Raw genomic sequence first — 20180 nt, 5'->3', positions numbered from 1 at the left:
AAGAAAGAGTACTACAAATAAAGCAAAGGTCCTATATTAAAGAAAATTTGATCAATTTTAATCATCCAGTAATAGTGTAAGAATTAGAAATTAAGATAATTTGTTTGTTAAAAGGAAAAGTATTTTACGGGTCCTCAAAGTTATTTCTACAATCTCTTATTCGTTGGTTCAAAAGCAGCTTTGGGAACTTTTATTAACTTTTGATAGGGTTGGACAAACGTTCAGTGTCCGAACTTTTCAACCAACATATTTGATTACAGAAGGTTATGTTTTAGTCATAATTTAAGGTGAAATATGAACACCAATTTGACATCCATTGTCCTATCCATTAATATCGTTGATAAAATTATACAAATTATTTTCAGGGATCTAAAGGTATGAGAAATTGGCTGATAAATTAATGTACACAGCCAATGATGATAAACAAAATTATCTATTCTGTAGATCACAATTAGTGGTTTAAATATTTGGATACTCAGATTATTGAACCAACTAATCAAAATTCAATGAAAGTCCCCAAAGTTGTTGAGCCAACGAATAAGATAACGTTATTATAAAACTTTGGGGACTAGTGTAATAAAAAGTCCAATGTTTCCTCCCTCCCTAAATTATTTCTATATTTATATCTATTGAAATACTTATCCTCTTTCTTGTAATTAGATATAAATGTTTACTTGTGATTAAGAATGTGTGAATGTTATGATTGTGTTCATAACTGAGATAGGCATAAATATTCAGTAATTTTTATCCATTTTTAAATTGCACTGGTACCTAAAGTTTTATAGCCCCGTTTCTTTTATTAGGTGGTTTAAATTCTTTGGGTACTTAAATGGTTTCACCTAATGATTTCAAATTAAAAACAGAAAGAGTAATTTGTAATTTTCCATCCAATATTATCTATAAAGTTTTCTGATTTTTCTAAACCATATTGCTATCTTTATACATAGAAGAAAAAAATATTACAAGATTTAATTCGCTGAAACATGAGTCCAAGTTCCCATAGTTAACACACATCAATATATTTAATATTTATGTGTTTGCTGATAAGAAGAAAAGTTATTATTCCTAATAGATAAATTAAAGTAGAGATCAATTAAATTTTATTAACATAACAAATTTTAAGGTAAAACCTGTACGGGGACAAAGTGTCTCAAAAATTAGCCATGTGTCGTCATATAAATAAGGGAGATGATTGGAGAATTGGAACGAAAAGAGATGGATAATTCCCAATTTTTATGATGTCACATGGCTGATTTTTGTGACACTTTGTCCCCCTACGAAAAAAAAACTTTAAAACTTATTACAGAGTTAATATATTGGATTGTTTCCAAATTGCCTTTGCTCGTGGAAGGGTTAGCTAACCATTCCCAAAATTATCCTTTAAGAAACTTTTTATGAGCTCTAGTGGCTCAGTTAGACATTCAACCTTTTTTATATAACGAATGGTTATCTATAAAAGATATAGACTTTATTATTCGATTTCATGTATCTAAATAACATATCTATTATCTCTATATATTTTATTAACATATACATATTAACTGATTACATATATGTATAAAAGAGCAGAACTCTGAAAAGAAAGCTTAGTCAACAGTCTAGCTTTCTATGTTCTGCTCATAGTTATAAACAATCTAGTTTTTTTTCAGTTGTACATTGTAGAAAGATATTTACCACATCAGGTTAAAACCTAACCTATTTCTTTATAATTTGTATTCTTGAAACCAAATTTTTCAAAGCAATACTTTTCTGTACTGGGATTTGAACGTCACTGCGAAATCTCTGGACATTTAGGGGTTTTTGGATTCTAGAAATGAATTGTTTTTTATCGCATCGTATTACTCCCAGCTTTCCGCGGATAATATTACGAAAAATTAAAACAAAACTAATTTTGTTATTTTAATATTCGTAGAAAATTGCCTATAATCCGATGCTACATATGATTTTTCAGTATGGCTGAGAACTGGTTCTAATCCAGCGGATATTAATCGGTTTCGAAGCCTTACTTAAACTGTTTTTTAAAACTTAGTAGAGTTGTTTATTTTGAGAGTTACGAACAGCGTAACTACTCTACAAAAGGTCAAGATGTATAATAAATAATATCCCAACTAATTATTTCTTTCTGGTGTTCTAGACCTATTGAATCCTCATAATTCGAAAGCTTTGTGAAGATATATTAAAGATTGATAATACTTGTTATTTTGATTAAAGCTGTTTTTCAGATAAAATGGGAAATTTACAGAAAGACGAAACCAAAAGTTTGAGAAAAAAGCACATTGGTCCATCGTGTAAATTATTTTTCAAGTAAGCTGTTAGTAAATAATTCTAAACATATTTTTCCATATTTTAATGTGTTGACCTTCATTATAGGACCTGGATTTGAGTGAAAGTAGTTGTCTTTCTATTGTAGCATTTCGATGTTGATGGTTGCTAATTAATTGCATTATCTTTAATAGTTGTGAAATTGTTGATTTTTATATCGAGGCTACTCTAAAATTCCCTTTGTATGTCATTCCATCCGTCAGTCCTTCTGTTACGCTTTAGGAAAAATGTGCTTTTCTCAGCTTTTATTTTAAATAGAATTGTAATTTTTTTACCCCTTACCTAAGTGCATTTAGTAAACAATTTACTTGGTCCGTCGGTCTGCCGGTCATGCTAAAAATACAAATATATTTTTATAAATTTTTCATAATTTTCTACCATTTATTTATTAAATGTTCTCTTTCTTTTTTATGACAGGTGAAAATCTTCTCCTGTTGTCCAACATTTATTAATTTGTGTTTCGCTACTTATTGATGTTGACATCCTTGTTACCCTAGGGAGGACCCATTAAAGATAGTGCGAGGAGAAGGAGCTTTTCTGTATGATGAGAACGACACACCATATTTAGGTTTATACATCAAATTTTGTTTAAACCTTAAAGGAGATTTTGCATCTGAAGAAATATTGTTAATTTCCATCAAAGTGTATATTCGAGCAGAGAAACCTTTCCTCTTATTTTAAAATAGGTAGCTTCCCATAGGTCCTGGGAAGGTTTATAACTATTTTGTGGGAGGGTACCGTTAACCTTCCAAGATAAATCGCCCAAAGAAAACCCGCTAGTCTTACATAAAGCAGTGAAATTATTATTATTAGCAAATTAATAATATTTGGATAATGTTTTTATTCTCTAATTTGATGTATCCGTAATTAGACTGTATCAATAACGTTGCCCATGTTGGACATTGTAATAGGAAGGATTTTACTCAATGTAAATTGTTCAATTCTTAAGAATAAGATTCAACCTTCTTTCATTGTTAAGGTTTAGTGATAATTCAGAATAGCTTTAAAGGTGTAATGATTAACATTTCTATAAAAATTTTCAAAACAAGGAAGTTTTTCAATAAGTATGTAAGTGATGTAAAATGAGTTACGCTTTTTTTTTGTCATAGCGTAGTCCATTCTTTTATTTGGTTGGCAAAGTAGAAACTTTTTTTAGTCGATGTCACATAACCTAGTATATTTACCACGAAAAAAATACTCGAGATCCACTGCTGGAAGGTGCTTAAAATAACTTGCTCTCATTCGTGCAGAGTCCCCTTTAAAAAAGTTATTAATATATTATTGAGTAAACTATTAAACAGAGATGTTGTGGAGGCTGGTTATAAACAGATGCAGGTTTTAAATACAAATTCAAGGTAAAAAAAATTTCAGTTTTAAGGCGACCAAAAACAAAATTACCTCTTCTGTAGATTGAAAAAGTTTGGACACTACTAGTATGGAAACAAGCATTTAAATCAAATAAAAGTACCCAAAGTTTTTGAAATAACAAATAAGCTAACGTTGTTTAGAACTGCTGAAATAAATACTATTAGAATTATTTGCTTATTATTTTACGTGTTTTATTTTTAAGGTTTCTTCATGATAATTTGGTTTTATATGCTGAGAGACTTGCAACTTCTCTTCCAGGTTCATTTTTATATAATTTGCCCCTAGATATAAGAAGGAGGGGGTAGGGGACTTTTTTAAAATTGGGATAATAGGTTTCTTTTTTAGGGGAGATTTCTCATTAGAATAAGCAATGAAATATGAATTTTAAATAGTAAAAGAAATACATGTCAGACATCCTTCCCCCATAATATATATTGTCATAATATATAATATCAATTCCCATTAAGTCCATAAATCAACACTCGATATGAAGCTTTCCTAAAAAGCATCAAATAAAAAGTTAATGTTGAGACAGACATCTAATTTTTGCAGAATGGAGGGGACATTGGAAGAATCACGTTTTACATTAATTGGCTATAAAACTTTGGTACTTTAATAAAATCTGGATTGGTTGGTTCAAACCAGAATTGTAAAAACTTTTCAACCAACAATGGTTATCTTCAAAAGGTTATTTTGTTACCATCTTTGGGTTGTACATAAATAACATTCCATTATCTTACTTATCCCTTAAGATCCCATAAGTTCCTAAAGATTAAAACACTAATTATTTCAGGAAACCTTTCTGTTGCCTTCCTAGTAAATTCTGGTTCTGAAGCCAATGATTTGGCCTTGAGAATGGCTTATCAACATACAGGTAAAGGGTGGGTGTGCAAGAAAAAATGCGGACATTTTAAAAATTGAAGTTACTCGGCTTGTATTACTACTAGAAAAATTTCATGCATACCGTTAGAACCACTATAAACTCTTTTTTTGGAAATATAAGAACCATTACTGTGCTACGTATAGTTTAGGAGCTATGTGATCAAATGTCCGAACCGGCTGAAAACTTAACTTGCGAGTAAATCATTAAAGATTAAAGTATACAAAAAAGTATGTGTATTTTTAAAATTCTAAATGCACGGCTTGTGTTAATAGTAGAAAAATGTCACGCATACCGTTAGAACCGCTATAAACTCTTACTTATTGGAAATTTAAGAAGCATTACTGTGCTACTTATAGTTTAGGAGCTACGTGGTAGAATGTCCCAACTGACTTAAAACATGACATGCGAGTAAATCATTAAAGATTAAAATAAAAGTCTTGTTGATTACTCCAAATAATATCTCTATTATATTTAGGAAAAAAAGATGTGATCACTCTAGACCATGCATACCATGGACATGTAGTCAGTCTTATTGATTACTCTAAATAATATCTCTATTATATTTAGGTAACAAAGATGTGATCACTCTAGACAATGCTTACCATGGGCATGTAGTCAGTCTTATTGATTACTCTAAATAATATCTCTATTATATTTAGAAAATAAAGATGTGATCACTCTAGACCATGCTTACCATGGACATATAGTCAGTCTTATTGATTACTCTAAATAATATCTCTATTATATTTAGAAAATAAAGATGTGATCACTCTAGACCATGCTTACCATGGACATATAGTCAGTCTTATTGATTACTCTAAATAATATCTCTATTATATTTAGGAAACAAAGATGTGATCACTCTAGACCATGCTTACCATGGACATATAGTCAGTCTTATTGATTACTCTAAATAATATCTCTGTTATATTTAGGAAACAAAGATGTGATCACTCTAGACCATGCTTACCATGGACATGTAGTCAGTCTTATTGATATATCCCCATACAAATTTAATCTACCAGGTACCATAAACATTTATTTTAACAAATTTCCTATATTGAATCAATTTTCAAAGTTAATTGATTATCCTTGAATATTGTCCATCTAATAAAAAGTTATCAAATTAAAATTTGAAAAATTAAGATAGACAGCTGAAATTTTTTGTGAAGATTTCCTGTACCAATTAGCATTACGTAAATAATTTACTTGGCCCTTCAGTCTGTTGGTCATAATTTAAAAGACTGTAAACTTTAAGGTTTTGTAATTTTTGCGATTTATAGCATATTCTTTTTCTGTTAAATAATAACTGAACATTAGGGTGGGTTCATATCGGAATTAGACAAAGCGGGGATATGCAACAGATAAAATTAACCTTAAAAACATTTCTGACCGAAAAAGAATTTTAAATAATTGAGTTTTAGTACACGACCACTAAAAAATATAATTCATTACTTATTAGTATGCAAAGACGACATTCAAAAATTTTTTTGAATCAGAACTATGGCTTCATGGTGCTCCCTGGAAAGGCCTTGAGGAGCTGAATCAGGAACTTTTGTCCGTTTCAAAATATCTCGTTCCTAGCCTTAGAAATCTCTAAAAAACCAAAAAAATTTAAGGTTTATTGAGAATTGTCCTATTTGTAGAGGTTTTTTAGATTTTCTCAGGCTAGGAACGAGTTTTTTTGAAACGGACAAAAGTTCCTGACTCAGCTCCTCAAGGCATTTCCAGGGAGCACCATGAAGCCATAGTTCTGATTCAATAAATTTTTGACTCCCATTTCAAATAGCTATACAATTGAATGTCTGGTCGTCAGCGGTTTTAAGACTTAGGATAAATTTTAAATCATCCAGAGGTGTATTATATCTATATAAATTGAGAGATCCCCGCTTTGGCCTCAGAAAAAAAATGTCCAAAATCGACCCACCCTACTGAACATCTTATTTTGGTTGGTTTATCCATCCATTTTTTTGTGATCCGCTACTTTTGGATTATGTCATTACTTTTTACTGTTAGAAAACATAAACTATCCCAAATTTTCAGGAGGTAAAGGATGCCCTGAGCACACGTGGGTGGCCCCTGTACCAGATATCTACAGAGGCAAGCACAGGACTGGCACTGGATTAACAGAGCATGAGCTGGGCTCCAAATATGCCAGGTTTCATTCATTTTCAATGGCCGATAAATTGATATACATGTCCAATGATGATGCAAAAAATAACCCCTCGGAAACTCAACTTAATAAACCAACCAATCAAAATTCACTTGAGTCCCCAAAGTTGTTAATCCAACGAATAAGAAAACTTTATTATAAAACTTTGGGGACTAGTGTAGTAAACACCCAATTGTCCCTTCTCTCTCCGGCATATTGATTTTCTATCCAAACTAATCTTTCTTTGTAGGTTTAGAAATTATTCACTTTCCTAAGACAAAACACATTTAAGGCCGATTTTTTTAAAATCTCATATCTATATTTTATAAGTCTATTTTCATATTATGTTAATTTGCACAAACCCTTCGTTTCTAAGGAACGTAATCGTTACTGCTTAATTATCAATTGCATCTAGAATTTCTAGAAAGATTTTACAAATGATATTTTTTGTAATTTGATATTTACAAAAGATTACATTATTATTATCATTACTTAATATAAAAATATACAATACTATAAAAATGCCTAATAATACATTGGTTCTAACAAAAATGTTTTGATAATGAGTTAATTTTTTAAAATCTTGTCTCTCAATTTTAAAAAATATTTTCAACCAAATAAAGCAGATTTTAACATATTTTTTTCTTAATTGATTGAACCTTGACTTGATTATTGATTGACAAGGCATCATATCATAAGTGATTCACTGAACAAAAGTGTTTCTTCAAAGTATTATTTTTTTTAGATTTTCCCCAATTTTTTTGTCGTTTAAGACTGTCAACAACATTTTTTAAACATTGTTTGAGATAAACGGTGTAGGTTTTTTTGTTTCAAAATTTTGGCTCTAAGACTGTTTAAAAGACTATTTTTATTAGGATCGAATTATTTTTTAGGTTTTACAAAACATATTAAAATTTAAATTTGTATAAACCATAAATGTAATGGGCAAGTAATCCTTATATTATTTTTACTAGTTGATACGCCCCTAGAATCTAGGGAATATGTAATCGAAGAGGTAGGGAGTGGCTTGAAAATAGCTAAAATCCATTACAAGACTTAGATATGAAAATAAAATTGCCTAAAACCATCACAGGAATTATGTGAAGCTTACCTCCAAAAGAAAATCCAATCGGATTAGTAGTTATTTATATCTTAAGCTTTGAAGACAAAAAAATGGCTAAATAGATTTATGACGAATGTGTATAAAAACTTTGACATGTATGAAACTTATAATGAAATGATGTAACCAACCATGAAATACAAAATCAGATTAACAACAATTTAAACGTTCAACTCTTTTTTTATAATAAGTAAATTTTCCTTTAATATGTTTCGAAATTCTTGGCGATTTACTTTTACTTTTAAAGTATCACTTCTAAACCGATTAATATCTGGTGGGTGAGAACCGGTTCTCAGCCATACTGAAAAATTATGTATAGCATCGTATTATTTCCAGTTTTCTAAAAATAAAAGTTGTATAACCATAAGAATAAAACAAGCCCGTGCCTTCGGCCTCTTATGGTTTTAATTTTCTAATTGTACAATTTTATATCCGCGGAAAGCTGTTTATAATACGATGCGATAGAAAATTATTACCCTTGCAACTATTCACAGACTTTGAATTTATTAAACCGCCTTATAAATTCATTTCAGATTTTGTAACCTTTAAACTGTATGGGTTCTCTATTTTAGGGAAGCTTCACATAGGTCCTGGTATGGTTTTAGGCTAATTTGTATTCCTGATTTGAGTCTTGAATTAGTTATAGGCTATTTTTCTACCCTTCCCATCTAGACAGTGTTGCGGAGCCGGGAGCCGAAAAGCCGCCATATTTTGCTGGAGCCGGAGCTGAAGCCGTAATTTTCGTTAAAAAACGGCTCCGGCTCCGGACTGGATAAATAAAAAGATTTTTTATAAATTATAATTTGGTAACTCTGTTTTGTCATGTGCAAATGCCCCTTTTAAGTTTTTCAAGTCCATTTTTATCAAAAATTGAACTTTTAAAACCTTCAAAAGTCAAATATAGACGTGGGGGAAAAATATGTTAAATTTTTTCTTGATTTGAGGTCGGAGCCGGAGCCAAATCCGGGGCCGGAGCCGCACCAAAATCAAACGGCTCCGCAACGCTGCTTCTGGATGCTAGAGGCGCAGCTGCTTATATATATATATACATATATTCCTCTCTCTGAACTTGAATTGAGGTGACCTGTAAAAAATCATTTGTTATGCTTAATTAATTTGATGGGGGGCCGTTAACTTAGGGTCTGATTTTGTACAATATTTGTCTTCATGGGGTTTCTTAGATATTTACAAATATTTTTAAATACATTTATTTAATAAAGTTTTCAAAACAAAAGTCAAAAACTTTTTAAAATCATCACATTAGTGGTTATTTACTTTTACTCCTAATTTTTGCCTACTTTCTCCGTCTTCTTACCTTACCTCGTAAGGGCGGGATTCTCTTTTGATTTTTTGGTGATCATCTAGAAAATACAGAGCATCATTCGTTTGTAATGGGATGCAATACTCGAACACCTAAGGATATTATGTAAAGTAACATCCAACATACAACCAACCCTTTGAATGCACGAACTTTTCTTAAAAGTCCTAACTTTGCATTGTTATGAGTTGCACCTGTTTGTGGGTCAAGGCATTCCACCATTGTCTAACGCGCATCTGACATAGCAGCAGTAAGAACCATTTTAACGTCTTTAGTTATGACGCGGTGTCTGGTCGAGATTCGAACCTATCACCTCCCGACGACGAGCAGATGCGCTAAGTGTTGAGCCACGGTCGGCGGTACATTCTCGGTCTAATGAGTGTCTGCTATTTCTAATTTGTTCTGTTGACTTTTCTTAATTTAATTATATCAAGCTCCAATAATTATTACTGAACAAATTGTTTTTATAATGATTTATAATAGTTATTTAATTTCTGTGGATAGTAAAACATTAAATTATAAGATTAATTTTTGTTTTGTTAGATTGGTTGATTCATTAAGTTGAGTGTTCAAACATTTCAACCACTACTTTTAATCTACAGGGAGTTAATTTTGAATATCATCACTGGGGATGTACATCAATTCATCAGCCATTGTCTTATCCCTTTGGATCCCTAAGTTTAGATACAGAAAAGTTGACAACTATTTATTTCCTTCATCTTTTCTCCACACAAAAGAGATCTCTACCAGGGATCGTCAGCTGCTTCGGAAAAAAACTTTTTTGTGAATTTCAAAACCAGATATCCATATTAGCAGGATCTTTGACTGTCTGTCTGTACCGAAGGATTTCTATAACCGCTGAACCGATATGGTTCTCCTTTATAGTAAAGCTCCTGATAGTTCCAGGGAAGGTTTTAAAATATTTTGAAGGAGAGTATCTCCACCCCTTCCTCCCCAATAAAAAATATCACCCCCCCCCCCAAACCAAAATTATTTTTAAAAATTTTCTTTCCAAAACTCAAAATGAAAATAGGGGAAGGGTCGATTAAGCTCCTCTCACCTAAGTGCCCCTATAAGGAACAGGATCTCTGTCTGTCTGTCTGTTTGCTTTCTGTCTGTATCGAAATTGTTCTCCTTTACAGGGTAGCTTTTCATAGGTCCTGGAAAGTTTTATAGCTATTATAGGGAAGGGTACCACTACCATCCCAAGAGAAATAGCAAAATGTCTTCACACAATAGCAGATTAATATATCAGAATATTGTTTTACCTTCTTATATTTCAAAATAACACATTTTTTGCAGTTCAATTTTGTATAATTTCTAAAAACATACCTAGAATTACAAAACTTTTAAAGATCAATTAAATTGGCTATCCTCGGCCTCCTGATTGATTTTTAACTTTTTCTCTGCAAAAAAAATATAAAATTTGTCAAGTTTGTGCATAATTTGCACTATTCTGCATTCCTTAACCTTATGTGTGTGTGTGTGTGGGGTTGTATGTGTGTGTGTGTGTGTATGTGTGTGTGTGAATGTGTGTGAATAAGGGGGGGGGGTGTTAGAGGCTAGAAAATGTGGTTGTGCAATTGTAACTAGCAGCTACGCCCCTATAAGTCTATTGGAGCATTTAAGGGTTTTTATTTTAATTTCAGTTTTAAAGAGAAAAGGGTAAATTTAGCGGGGGATCATTTTTATTAGGATGGTGGAGAATAGAGATACACTCCCCCAAAATACATAGTTATAAACCTTTTCTGGACCTATGAAAAGCTACACTGTAAAGGAGAACCATTTCGGTTCAGCGGTTAGCGAGATCTACGGTATAGACAGACAGACAGAGATCCTTTTACTTTATTACATATTATAGGGAGTGTATGTTAAAGGTAAAAAACACAAATTTAAATAAAATAAATTGGTTAAAAATATTTTATAACAATCCTTACCTGAATTATCTCATAAGATTCTCTTACGAATTTCTTCATGATATAGATTCAGAATAAGAAATATTTGTTTTTGTGTAGGTTTTGTGATTTTTTTATGTGGCATAAAGTATTTTTTTGATAATTTGTCATAAGTCATGAATTATTGTAAAATATGCAATAAATCAATGATTTTTTTTCTAGAATGCATTTTTTATATTGATTAAAATTCATTTACATACAATATATATAGGGAGGGAGGGGACAATGGGATGTTTATTACACTAGTCCCCAAAGTTTTATAATAACGTTCTCTTATTAGTTGGTTTATAAACTTTGGGGACTTGTATTGAATTTTGATTGGTTGGTTCATTTAGTTGAATTTTCCGAACGTCTCAACCATTAAATTGTAATTCCTAGAAGAGGTGATTTTGTGTATCATTATTGGGAATGTATATCAATTAATCGGTCATTGTCTTATCCCTTTAGATCCCTGATAATATGTATAGGATGCATTTGATTTAGTTTTTGCAATTACATAAATATATTGATTGGTAATTTATACTTTGTTTTGGATTTTTAGAGTTACATGTCCAGTATGGCTTCAAAACCGATTAATATCCGCTGTATTAGAACCGGTTCTCATTTATAATCAAAATGTATAACATCGTATTACAGACAATTTTCAACGATTGTGTGAGTTGGTAATTAAAAATATTTTTCAAGTGAGGTGGACAGTATAATAGAGAAGATGGCTGATAAGGGAAGGGCGCCAGCTGTTTTCATCGCGGAGAGTCTTCAGAGCTGTGGCGGTCAAGTCATATTTCCTGACAACTACCTGGGGGAAGTTTATAAATCAGGAATTGTATTATACATTATAAATTCATTCTTTTTTTCTGACTGATTTTGGTTTTGACGTGTCTGTAATTTGTGCTAAACATAAAAAAAATCAACAACAAAAAAAAGAAGAAATGTCCTAAAGTAGACAATTATCTATTCTTTGTAAACCTTTAATGTAGTGTTTCAGAAATCCATTTACTAGTATTGTTATTGGGAAAAAAATTAATCAATCAACATTTTAATCCCAATTTTTTAAGCAACATTTTTTTAATGCTTAATGTATATTAAAAATTATAGTTCGTGCTGCTGGCGGCATTGTTATAGCTGACGAAGTTCAGGTGATTTTTTTAATTTTTGCTCAAATGTGAAATTACTTGTGTAATATAAAGTAGTAAGGTTTTTATGTCTGAAGCTAGAGATCTCGGAAAATACTTGTCTGAATTAGCTTTACTTGTCCAGGATGTTTTTGCGTGGTTTTAAAATATTTTCTGACCAAACCATCTAGTAATATTCTAAAAGTAATTTATGGCTTTATAATAATCGAAATAAATAAAATATACACGGAAAAAAGTATATAAAATCACAATTAAACGTCAACGCTGACAGGAAAAAATGACGAATCGACTTGAGAATTTTGTTGAGTTATCACAAGATAGGTTTAGTGAATATATTTTTGTTCTCTTTTTTTTCCTTAAGTCAGCATTAGATTTTGCAAAAATAATCTGTAGTTTCCTTCAAATTAGAGGTCGAGCAAACCCCCGCCCCCTTTAAAATTACTAAAATAAGGGTTGGTTTTAGATTGTTTGTTTATTACTTTTAAGTCAGTTTTGGTAAGGTTATATTGTCTACTAGGTAGACCTGCAGGGTTTTGGGGAAAACTCAAATTGTTTTCATATTCAGCGCCTATTTCTTTATTCTGAAATATGGCTAATATTGTTTTAGGTTGGATTTGGACGTGTTGGAAAACATATGTGGGCCTTTCAGAGCTACGACTCTAGTTTGGTGCCTGACATAGTAACAATGGGTAAACCCATGGGAAACGGACATCCTATTGCTGCGGTATTTACCACGCCAGAAGTTGCACAAAGTTTTAGTGCCACAGGTATTGACAAATCTTTTTATCCTTTTAACAAAGTAGCATGATGTCTATCTGTCTGTTTGTACCGAAGGATCTCGCTAACCGCTGAACCAATATGGTATTTCTTAATAGGGTAGTTTTTCATAGGTCATGTAAGGTTTACAATTATTATGGGGGAGGACATCTTCACCCTCCTAATAACAGATGACCCCCTATTTTTCTTTTTCTATTGTAATCTCAAACTAAAGTAAAAATGGGATGAGGATCGTACTTTCCCTTTCCTGCCTTAATTGCCTCTAGAGCCTTATAGGGGGTGTGGCCGCTTGTTATTATATAAAGAGAGTATTTTGTGAGCTCTGAAGGATTTTAGAGAATTTATAACTATCCTAATAAATCCTACAAACACTTAATTCAATACACAGAAATTAAAGAGCGCCCCTTGAAAAACTTTTTCGCGCATTGGAGCGTGCTCCGAGCTTCTTATAAAGTCCACTTTTGTGGAATTGAAGAAGGGTGGAGCATTAACCAATTAATCATATTTAAATCCAATCTTTTTGTATATGGACTAATTTTAAATTTAAATTCTATTAAGGAGTTGAATATTTCAACACTTACGGAGGCAACCCTGTCAGCTGTGCCATTGGCAACGCTGTTCTTGACGTCATCGAGAAGGAGAAGTTGATGGAGAATGCTGTCGAGGTCGGTAACTACTTGCTGACAGAGTTCAAGCAGCTGGCAGGACGGTATAAGTGTATTGGGGATGTCAGAGGACGTGGTCTGTTTGTCGGTATCGACTTGGTCAAGGTAATTATTTTAGCTTATGAAAGTTACATTCTATTAATTTCAAACCTTTGTCCAAATGTTTTTTATGTACTGATAAAAAATTGCAATTTAAAAGAAACCACCAATTAGTTATATACCTAAAAATAGAACTGAAAGTATGAGTTGACATAATTATGTAGAAGGCTATGCTCAAAAAAAGCCTGTCTAAAAATGCTTGTCTCAGAAAACGCCTATACTAGCAAATGCCTACTACATCTGTACTTTTAAAACACAATGTTCTAGCATACAATAGATTAATAATTATATATTTTATTATCATGAATATATCACAATTTTAAGCATTTATATTATCTAAGAAAATATAGTGAGAATAAAACCACTATATCACATTCCTTACTATTTAAATTATTATGCATTTTGAGAAGTTTTAACCGGGCATACATCCAGCTGTCTATGCATTTAGAAAAGAAAACGTCTATTTCTAATAATTTTTCTTGCACAATTACTTTTTAAACATTATATTATTTCTATATTAGGACAAAGCAACACGTGAGCCCGATACAGCGCTAGCCAAGAAAATCCTGACCACCCTGAAGGAGAAGCACATCCTGATCCAGACTGACGGGCCCAGCAACAACGTCATCAAGCTGAAGCCTCCGATGGTCTTCTCCATGGAGAATGCCAAGCACTTGGTACATAATATTGTTCAAGTCTTTGATTCTGTGGAAAATTAAATTTTAATTTGTTTACAATTATTTTTCGTTTTGTTGCTTCTTATAACAAAATATTTATACTTGCTTTTTATGTGCCAAATTAAAGTTTTTTGACATTCCATCTGCTTAAAAACTTAATATTTTTTAATGCTTTTGATTTTAATGTACATATTATATATGGATACTATGGATTCTATTAATCAATGAAAATGAATCATTTTCTAATTTTTATCTTTAAAATTTGAGTCTATATTTGTGAAAATTTTACTTCTAACTTATTGCATAAATATTTATTATACCTGTAAATCTTATGACTTTTATATTTTTAATAAATTTGTAAATAAAGAACCTTAAAATAAAAATAATTAAACTTTTATTTTGAATTATTTATTGCACTACATTTCTAAATTATACAGAGTATTAAAAATTTTGATCATTTCTAAAATTTTTTATCAGATTATTCTATTTAAAGTAAACATGCTTGTTTTGATTAAATAAAATAGAATACTAATGGCTAAGCTACATTATTTGCAGGTCAGCCTAAAAGTATATTTTTATCTGATTCAGGATGAATAGATTTAATTAACTGAAACAGCTACTTATATGAAAATTATGGCAAAAATTTGTATTTAAAGCTTTGCTATAATAAGTCTTTTTTTACTTAATTTGTTTGAAAAAAATTAAAGACGTGAAAATAGTTGTGGGGAAATGCCCCAAATTTGATAAATTGAGATTCTTAACCACGTCCTTTTACAATAATAAATGTATCACATTAAAGTTCTATAAAATTAGAGGAGCATTCTTCCCAATCTGTTGATGAGACCATTGATACCCAGTTCACATAGTATGCCATAGCATCCCTCGACAAAGGATCTGTACATTCCACTAGGTTCTCCGTTTCTGCGTGACAGAATCACAGGTCGTCTTACTCCAAACCATCCTAAAAATATAATTTATATTCAGAAAATGTTTTTTTTTGTAATTTCACAGGGATCTATAGGGATTAGACAATGACCGATGAATTCATGAACCAACAAATAAAATTAAATAATCAAAGTCCCTAAAGTTGTTAATCCAAGGAATAATAAAACGTTATTATAAAACTTTGAGGACTAGTGTAATAAACAGCCCATTGTCACCTCTATCTCTCTCTGCAAAATAATACACACTGGATAATAATATACAAGGTAAAAATTTCTTACCTCTTCTGTATTGTCTGCTAGAGTCAGAGTTCCACAAAAGCATATCAAGGGTTTGGAAAAATTCTTCAAATTCAATCTGTCTCTGTGTTAACTAAAATAAGAATCATTTTTAAAGCGAAGCTTTTCAATAATTAGTGTCGGTACGTCCGTCCGTCCGTCCGTAACGGATGGCTTCTTTCGTTAATTTAGGCATGTTAGAATCGATTTCTGTAGTAGTTAGGTAAAATTTAGAAAGCGTAGCAACTTTATAATCGTTACCAGAATGTCTGTACGTTTATTTTAAACACGTTGATTTTAAACTTCTTAACAACAATTTTTATGTTATATAATCATCCGATTAATCTGATTTTTGGAGCACTAATTCCTATTACAATAAGGTACAATATTATAAGCGAAGCATCTCTATAGTCAAGTCATAAAAATGTAAGTATGTCCCTACACATTATCCTGTATTTATTCAGATTTTCAACAAATTTACTTACAATTTTGTTTCGACTTTTATACATTTATATTTTGGTTATTCAGTTCTGACACACTAAAGAAATTATTGTTCATTTGTCCATCCTTATGATTTTAAAGCTTCCTTTTATGGATGTTGTTGAAGTAACAACTTTATTGCAGTAAATGAGATGTGTTTTTTTCAAAAAGCAAAAATATTTACATTTTTACCCTTTTTTTAAATTCTAATGGTAAATAGAATACAATTAACACATTAAAACTGCATAAAATCGAGGAAAAAAGCTTTTTAAAAGAATTTAAATATTTTACATGACTTCAATATAAAATACATTTTTAGAAAATTTAATAAGTACAATTTTCAATAACTTGTGGAAGATGTCATCCTTGTTTTAAGAAATCAGTCTAGAGAATCGTAAGACATATTACTTTTTTTCAAAGTTAATGATGCAGATGCAATTTATCAAGTTGATAATTATGTATTTTGATTTATTAACCTAATGTTTCTAAAATTAAAATTGCAATGACATTTATCTTATTCTTGCTACAAACCTAAAGTAATTTAATCATGCATTGAAAAATTAAATCTTACACTTATAATAAAGCTTTTGAAAATGTAATATTTTATGTTCTTTGTGATGCAATAAAATAGAATTACTTTAAGATTGCTAAAAACTTTTAAAACACCCCCCCTCCCCCTAAAAAAGTGGGGTTTTTTTGATAATTAAGGATTTATTCGTCGGGCTTTGTTTGTTGATCCACATTCCCCCACGCAAGCCTAAAATCTGTAATTATATAAATTAAACTTAAAAGAAGCTCTTATTAGAATTTTAAAAAATTGATATAATCCATAACATAATTTTTTTTTAAATGGACATATACATTTACCCCTAAATAGTTAAGCCTATCGCTTTTTTTAAAAAATGTATTAATGAAAAACTAAAAAAAAACTTAATTTTTATATGTTTTGACAAGTTTGAGAATTAAGTTTAAGAATTAATTTTAAAATTGAAATATACAATCTATTTAGGATTTTTACAGATAAACTGAAGGGATCCAAAGGGATTAGGAAATTGCGGATGCATTGATGTATGTCCCCAATGATGTTACACAAAATTACCCTATGTATAGACGACAATTTGTGGTTGAAACGTTTAGACGCTCAACTTAATGAACCAAGTACCAACCAATTACCATAAAATTAAAGTCCCCAAAATTGTTGAGCCAACTAATAATCAAACATTATTTACATTTTTGGGGACTAGTGTAATAAACAGTCCAATTTCCCCTCCCTTCCCTGGTTAAACTGTGTCTTGAAGAACCTTGGCCGTAGGAAATTTTAGGAGAAATCTTTGTCAAGGTCAGAACTCATTCTTGTTTTGGTCAACACAGATTATTTAAGATAAAACTACATATGGGAATGGGACAGAGACAAATAATAAACAATAAATAAATTAAAATTAAAATAAGCACAAACTTTCCAAAATTATTTTATATCAATCAAACCGACAAGAAGAAAGAAAATATTTATGAGAAGAAAAAAAACCAAAAGTTCAATAAAACACAAAATGTAGACTAAATTATATTCATTTATATAAATAAACACAAGTTATTTTTTTAACATTTTATTTGTGGAAGACAATTGTTTCACTATTAAATAGATCGACTTATTTCACCCTAAATCTGTAATGCTCTTGAACTATTTTTTACTAGCTATAACCACAAAAACTGTAAAGTATGTTTATTTAATATCTCATCTTAGAAAATAGGTTAATATAACTACAATAAGATTTTATAAAATATAAAAATCATAATATAAAAAAAGCCCAAACCTGAGTTTCTCGCTTAGCAACATTAGTATGTTGTGACATAGACGGCAGAACAGCCATACAGACAACTAGCAACAAAGCCACGCTGAATTTAGTCATCTTGAAAGATATGTGTTGTCTCTTAAACTGGCAGATAAGAACTCCTATGACATAACCAGCATCCCTTTAAAAAGAACATAGAGAAAATACGCTTTTTACACACATGTACGCATGGTTACAGCGTATAGAGCTGTTGAGAAAATATACGCAATTGGGGAAGTAAGGTGTTAATAAAGGGAAGGAAGGATACGCAAATCGGGATGGTGGTTTTTTTAACAGATAATAATAATAAAAGGAGAGAGAGTGCGTATAGTTTCAGGAATAAAGCATTTTTATTCACCTATACTATTTAGACCAGCTTAGCTAGGTTAGGTTTTAAGAGGTTAGGTTTATATTTTTACAAACCATACAATTTATTAATAATACAAAGAAGAAGTTGTATGATATCTTACACGTTAATTGATTTTTATCTACTTTATCAATCCTTAAGGGATCTTAAGAACTAAGACAATGAAATAAAAATTTATGATGCAAAATTACCCTTTTTAATCACTAGCTGAAAACTTTGAGTACCAGCATAATTTACATTCAATATCCTCTCCATTCCTGTAAATCATCAAGTTTAAAATTCAGCCCTTTAAATATTTCCTTTATCCATGATAATGACTTTACGCAAAGGTGGATTCCCATCAAACCTTCTATTTCAACTAATTCTTCTGTTATTTAGCGAATGAATTGACTTGAGAACCCTGAAGTAACTTTCACTTAAGTAGATAAAAATTAGCCTAGACTTAGAGCTCTCAGGGATGAAAAACTGCATCAGGATGTTAAATTGGAGGCATCGATTTTTATAATTTAAAAAAAAATTATATTAACTTCTTACTTAATTTATTAAGAATCGGATTAAGCTGTTCTAAATTAAAAGTTTTTTTAAAAATAGAATATACATTGGCAAAATTTATCAAAAACTAATCCGAAATTTCGGAAATTTCAAATTGAATTAACTTGCTTGATTTGGAGTAGCTTTAATTGTAATAGAGATAAATAATCTATAATACAAAGTAGAATAATGTCTGTCTGTCTGTCCGTCCGTCTGTCTGTCCGTCCCTTAAGATCTCGGTAACCACTAAACCGATCGGATTCTACTCTTCAGGGAATATACCTTCTGGTCCTGTGGTGGTTTTAGGCTATTTTCTTGGGGGTGGGACAACCCCAACCCCCCCAAAAACAAAAAAAATCCCCCCAATTTTTTTGTGCTGAAGATTTCCTTGGTCATTTTACGAATTTCAACAAAAAAAATTTTTGATCACCTATTGGGGCAAAGCCCCTAGAGGCTAGAGGCGAAGCAAGAAGTAAGTTTTTTGTTGTTCATTCATAGCTCATTATTCTATCTCCAGGAAGCTTCATATGTGTCTTATGATGGTTTTAGGCTAATTCATACCTCCTCCCTACCCCTTCGTATACAGAGCCTACCCATATAAACAAGGGGGGCAGGAACTAGTAACATAAATAAAATCTTAGGAGTTTTAATGTTTTATTGGTATTTTAATTTTGTAAAGAATCGATGCATCTTAACAATGGCTATATAACCAACACGCGTCCGACGCTGATACAGCCAGATTGGGAGAGATGGAGAGAAAGAGAGAGAGAGAGAGAGAGAGAGAGAGAGAGAGAGAGAGAGAGAGAGAGAAAATGACCATTGATAGATATGACTCTAGTTAGGCTCTCTCTCTCTCTCTCTAAATTTTCTCTCTTTTCGTTCCCTCGCCATTAAAAACTAATCCCATGCAATGTGAAGGTCAATAATAATTGTTGTTATAAATAACAATTTAAAATTATGCGTCAAACATTTCATAAATGACATTTTGACATTTCTTTAATGTTTTATATTTTGTACATAATTATATTTAATTTGTTTATCATTGAATTAAAAAATACATATTAGTGCATCTACTCCAATACTAGGTTATATCATAATTTCAATAATTTTACATAGAAAATAAAGATCCTCTTTAAAAATTGGCAGAAACGGAATTGTTTTAATAAGGAAGCAAGTATTTTTACCTTTGGACCTTTCGACAAAATGGTCAGAAATTATTAAAAAGGAAACCAATCACAAAGTTTTATATCTATAACTATAAAAGGATCTAAAAAGCAACGTCCC

The 20180-nt window shown here is 31.0% G+C and overlaps 2 protein-coding genes across 3 annotated transcripts; one reads left to right on the top strand and one right to left on the bottom strand.

The window, feature by feature from the left end:
- Positions 1-2215: 2215 nt before the first annotated feature.
- On the top strand, positions 2216-15199 carry LOC145308295 (ethanolamine-phosphate phospho-lyase). 2 transcript variants are annotated; one of them, XM_080150256.1, is made up of 13 exons: positions 2216-2304; positions 2820-2890; positions 3194-3230; positions 3621-3677; positions 3893-3948; positions 4484-4564; positions 5509-5598; positions 6617-6731; positions 11803-11936; positions 12214-12254; positions 12859-13018; positions 13587-13798; positions 14314-15199. In XM_080150256.1, the coding sequence occupies exons 1-13, from the start codon at positions 2228-2230 to the stop codon at positions 14509-14511; spliced, it is 1329 nt and encodes a 442-aa protein (XP_080006382.1). In that variant the 5' UTR covers positions 2216-2227; the 3' UTR covers positions 14512-15199. The 2 variants fall into 2 exon arrangements, with proteins under 2 accessions (XP_080006382.1, XP_080006383.1); XM_080150257.1 differs by having other exon boundaries at positions 3194-3233; positions 3624-3677.
- LOC145308322 (uncharacterized) lies at positions 14862-18190 on the bottom strand. The gene is made up of 3 exons (XM_080150258.1): positions 17981-18190; positions 15693-15783; positions 14862-15430 (listed from the first exon to the last, which is right to left on the bottom strand). Exons 1-3 carry the CDS (start codon positions 18074-18076, stop codon positions 15279-15281), a joined length of 339 nt encoding a protein of 112 aa, XP_080006384.1. The 5' UTR covers positions 18077-18190; the 3' UTR covers positions 14862-15278.
- Positions 18191-20180: the final 1990 nt, after the last annotated feature.

The sequence above is a fragment of the Acartia tonsa genome, chromosome 2 (assembly GCF_053477335.1).
Source record: "Acartia tonsa isolate MP-2025a chromosome 2, ASM5347733v1, whole genome shotgun sequence".
NCBI classification, from domain to species: domain Eukaryota; kingdom Metazoa; phylum Arthropoda; class Copepoda; order Calanoida; family Acartiidae; genus Acartia; species Acartia tonsa.
Note: the sequence above shows the minus strand (reverse complement) of the source record. Positions and strands in the feature narration are given on the sequence as shown.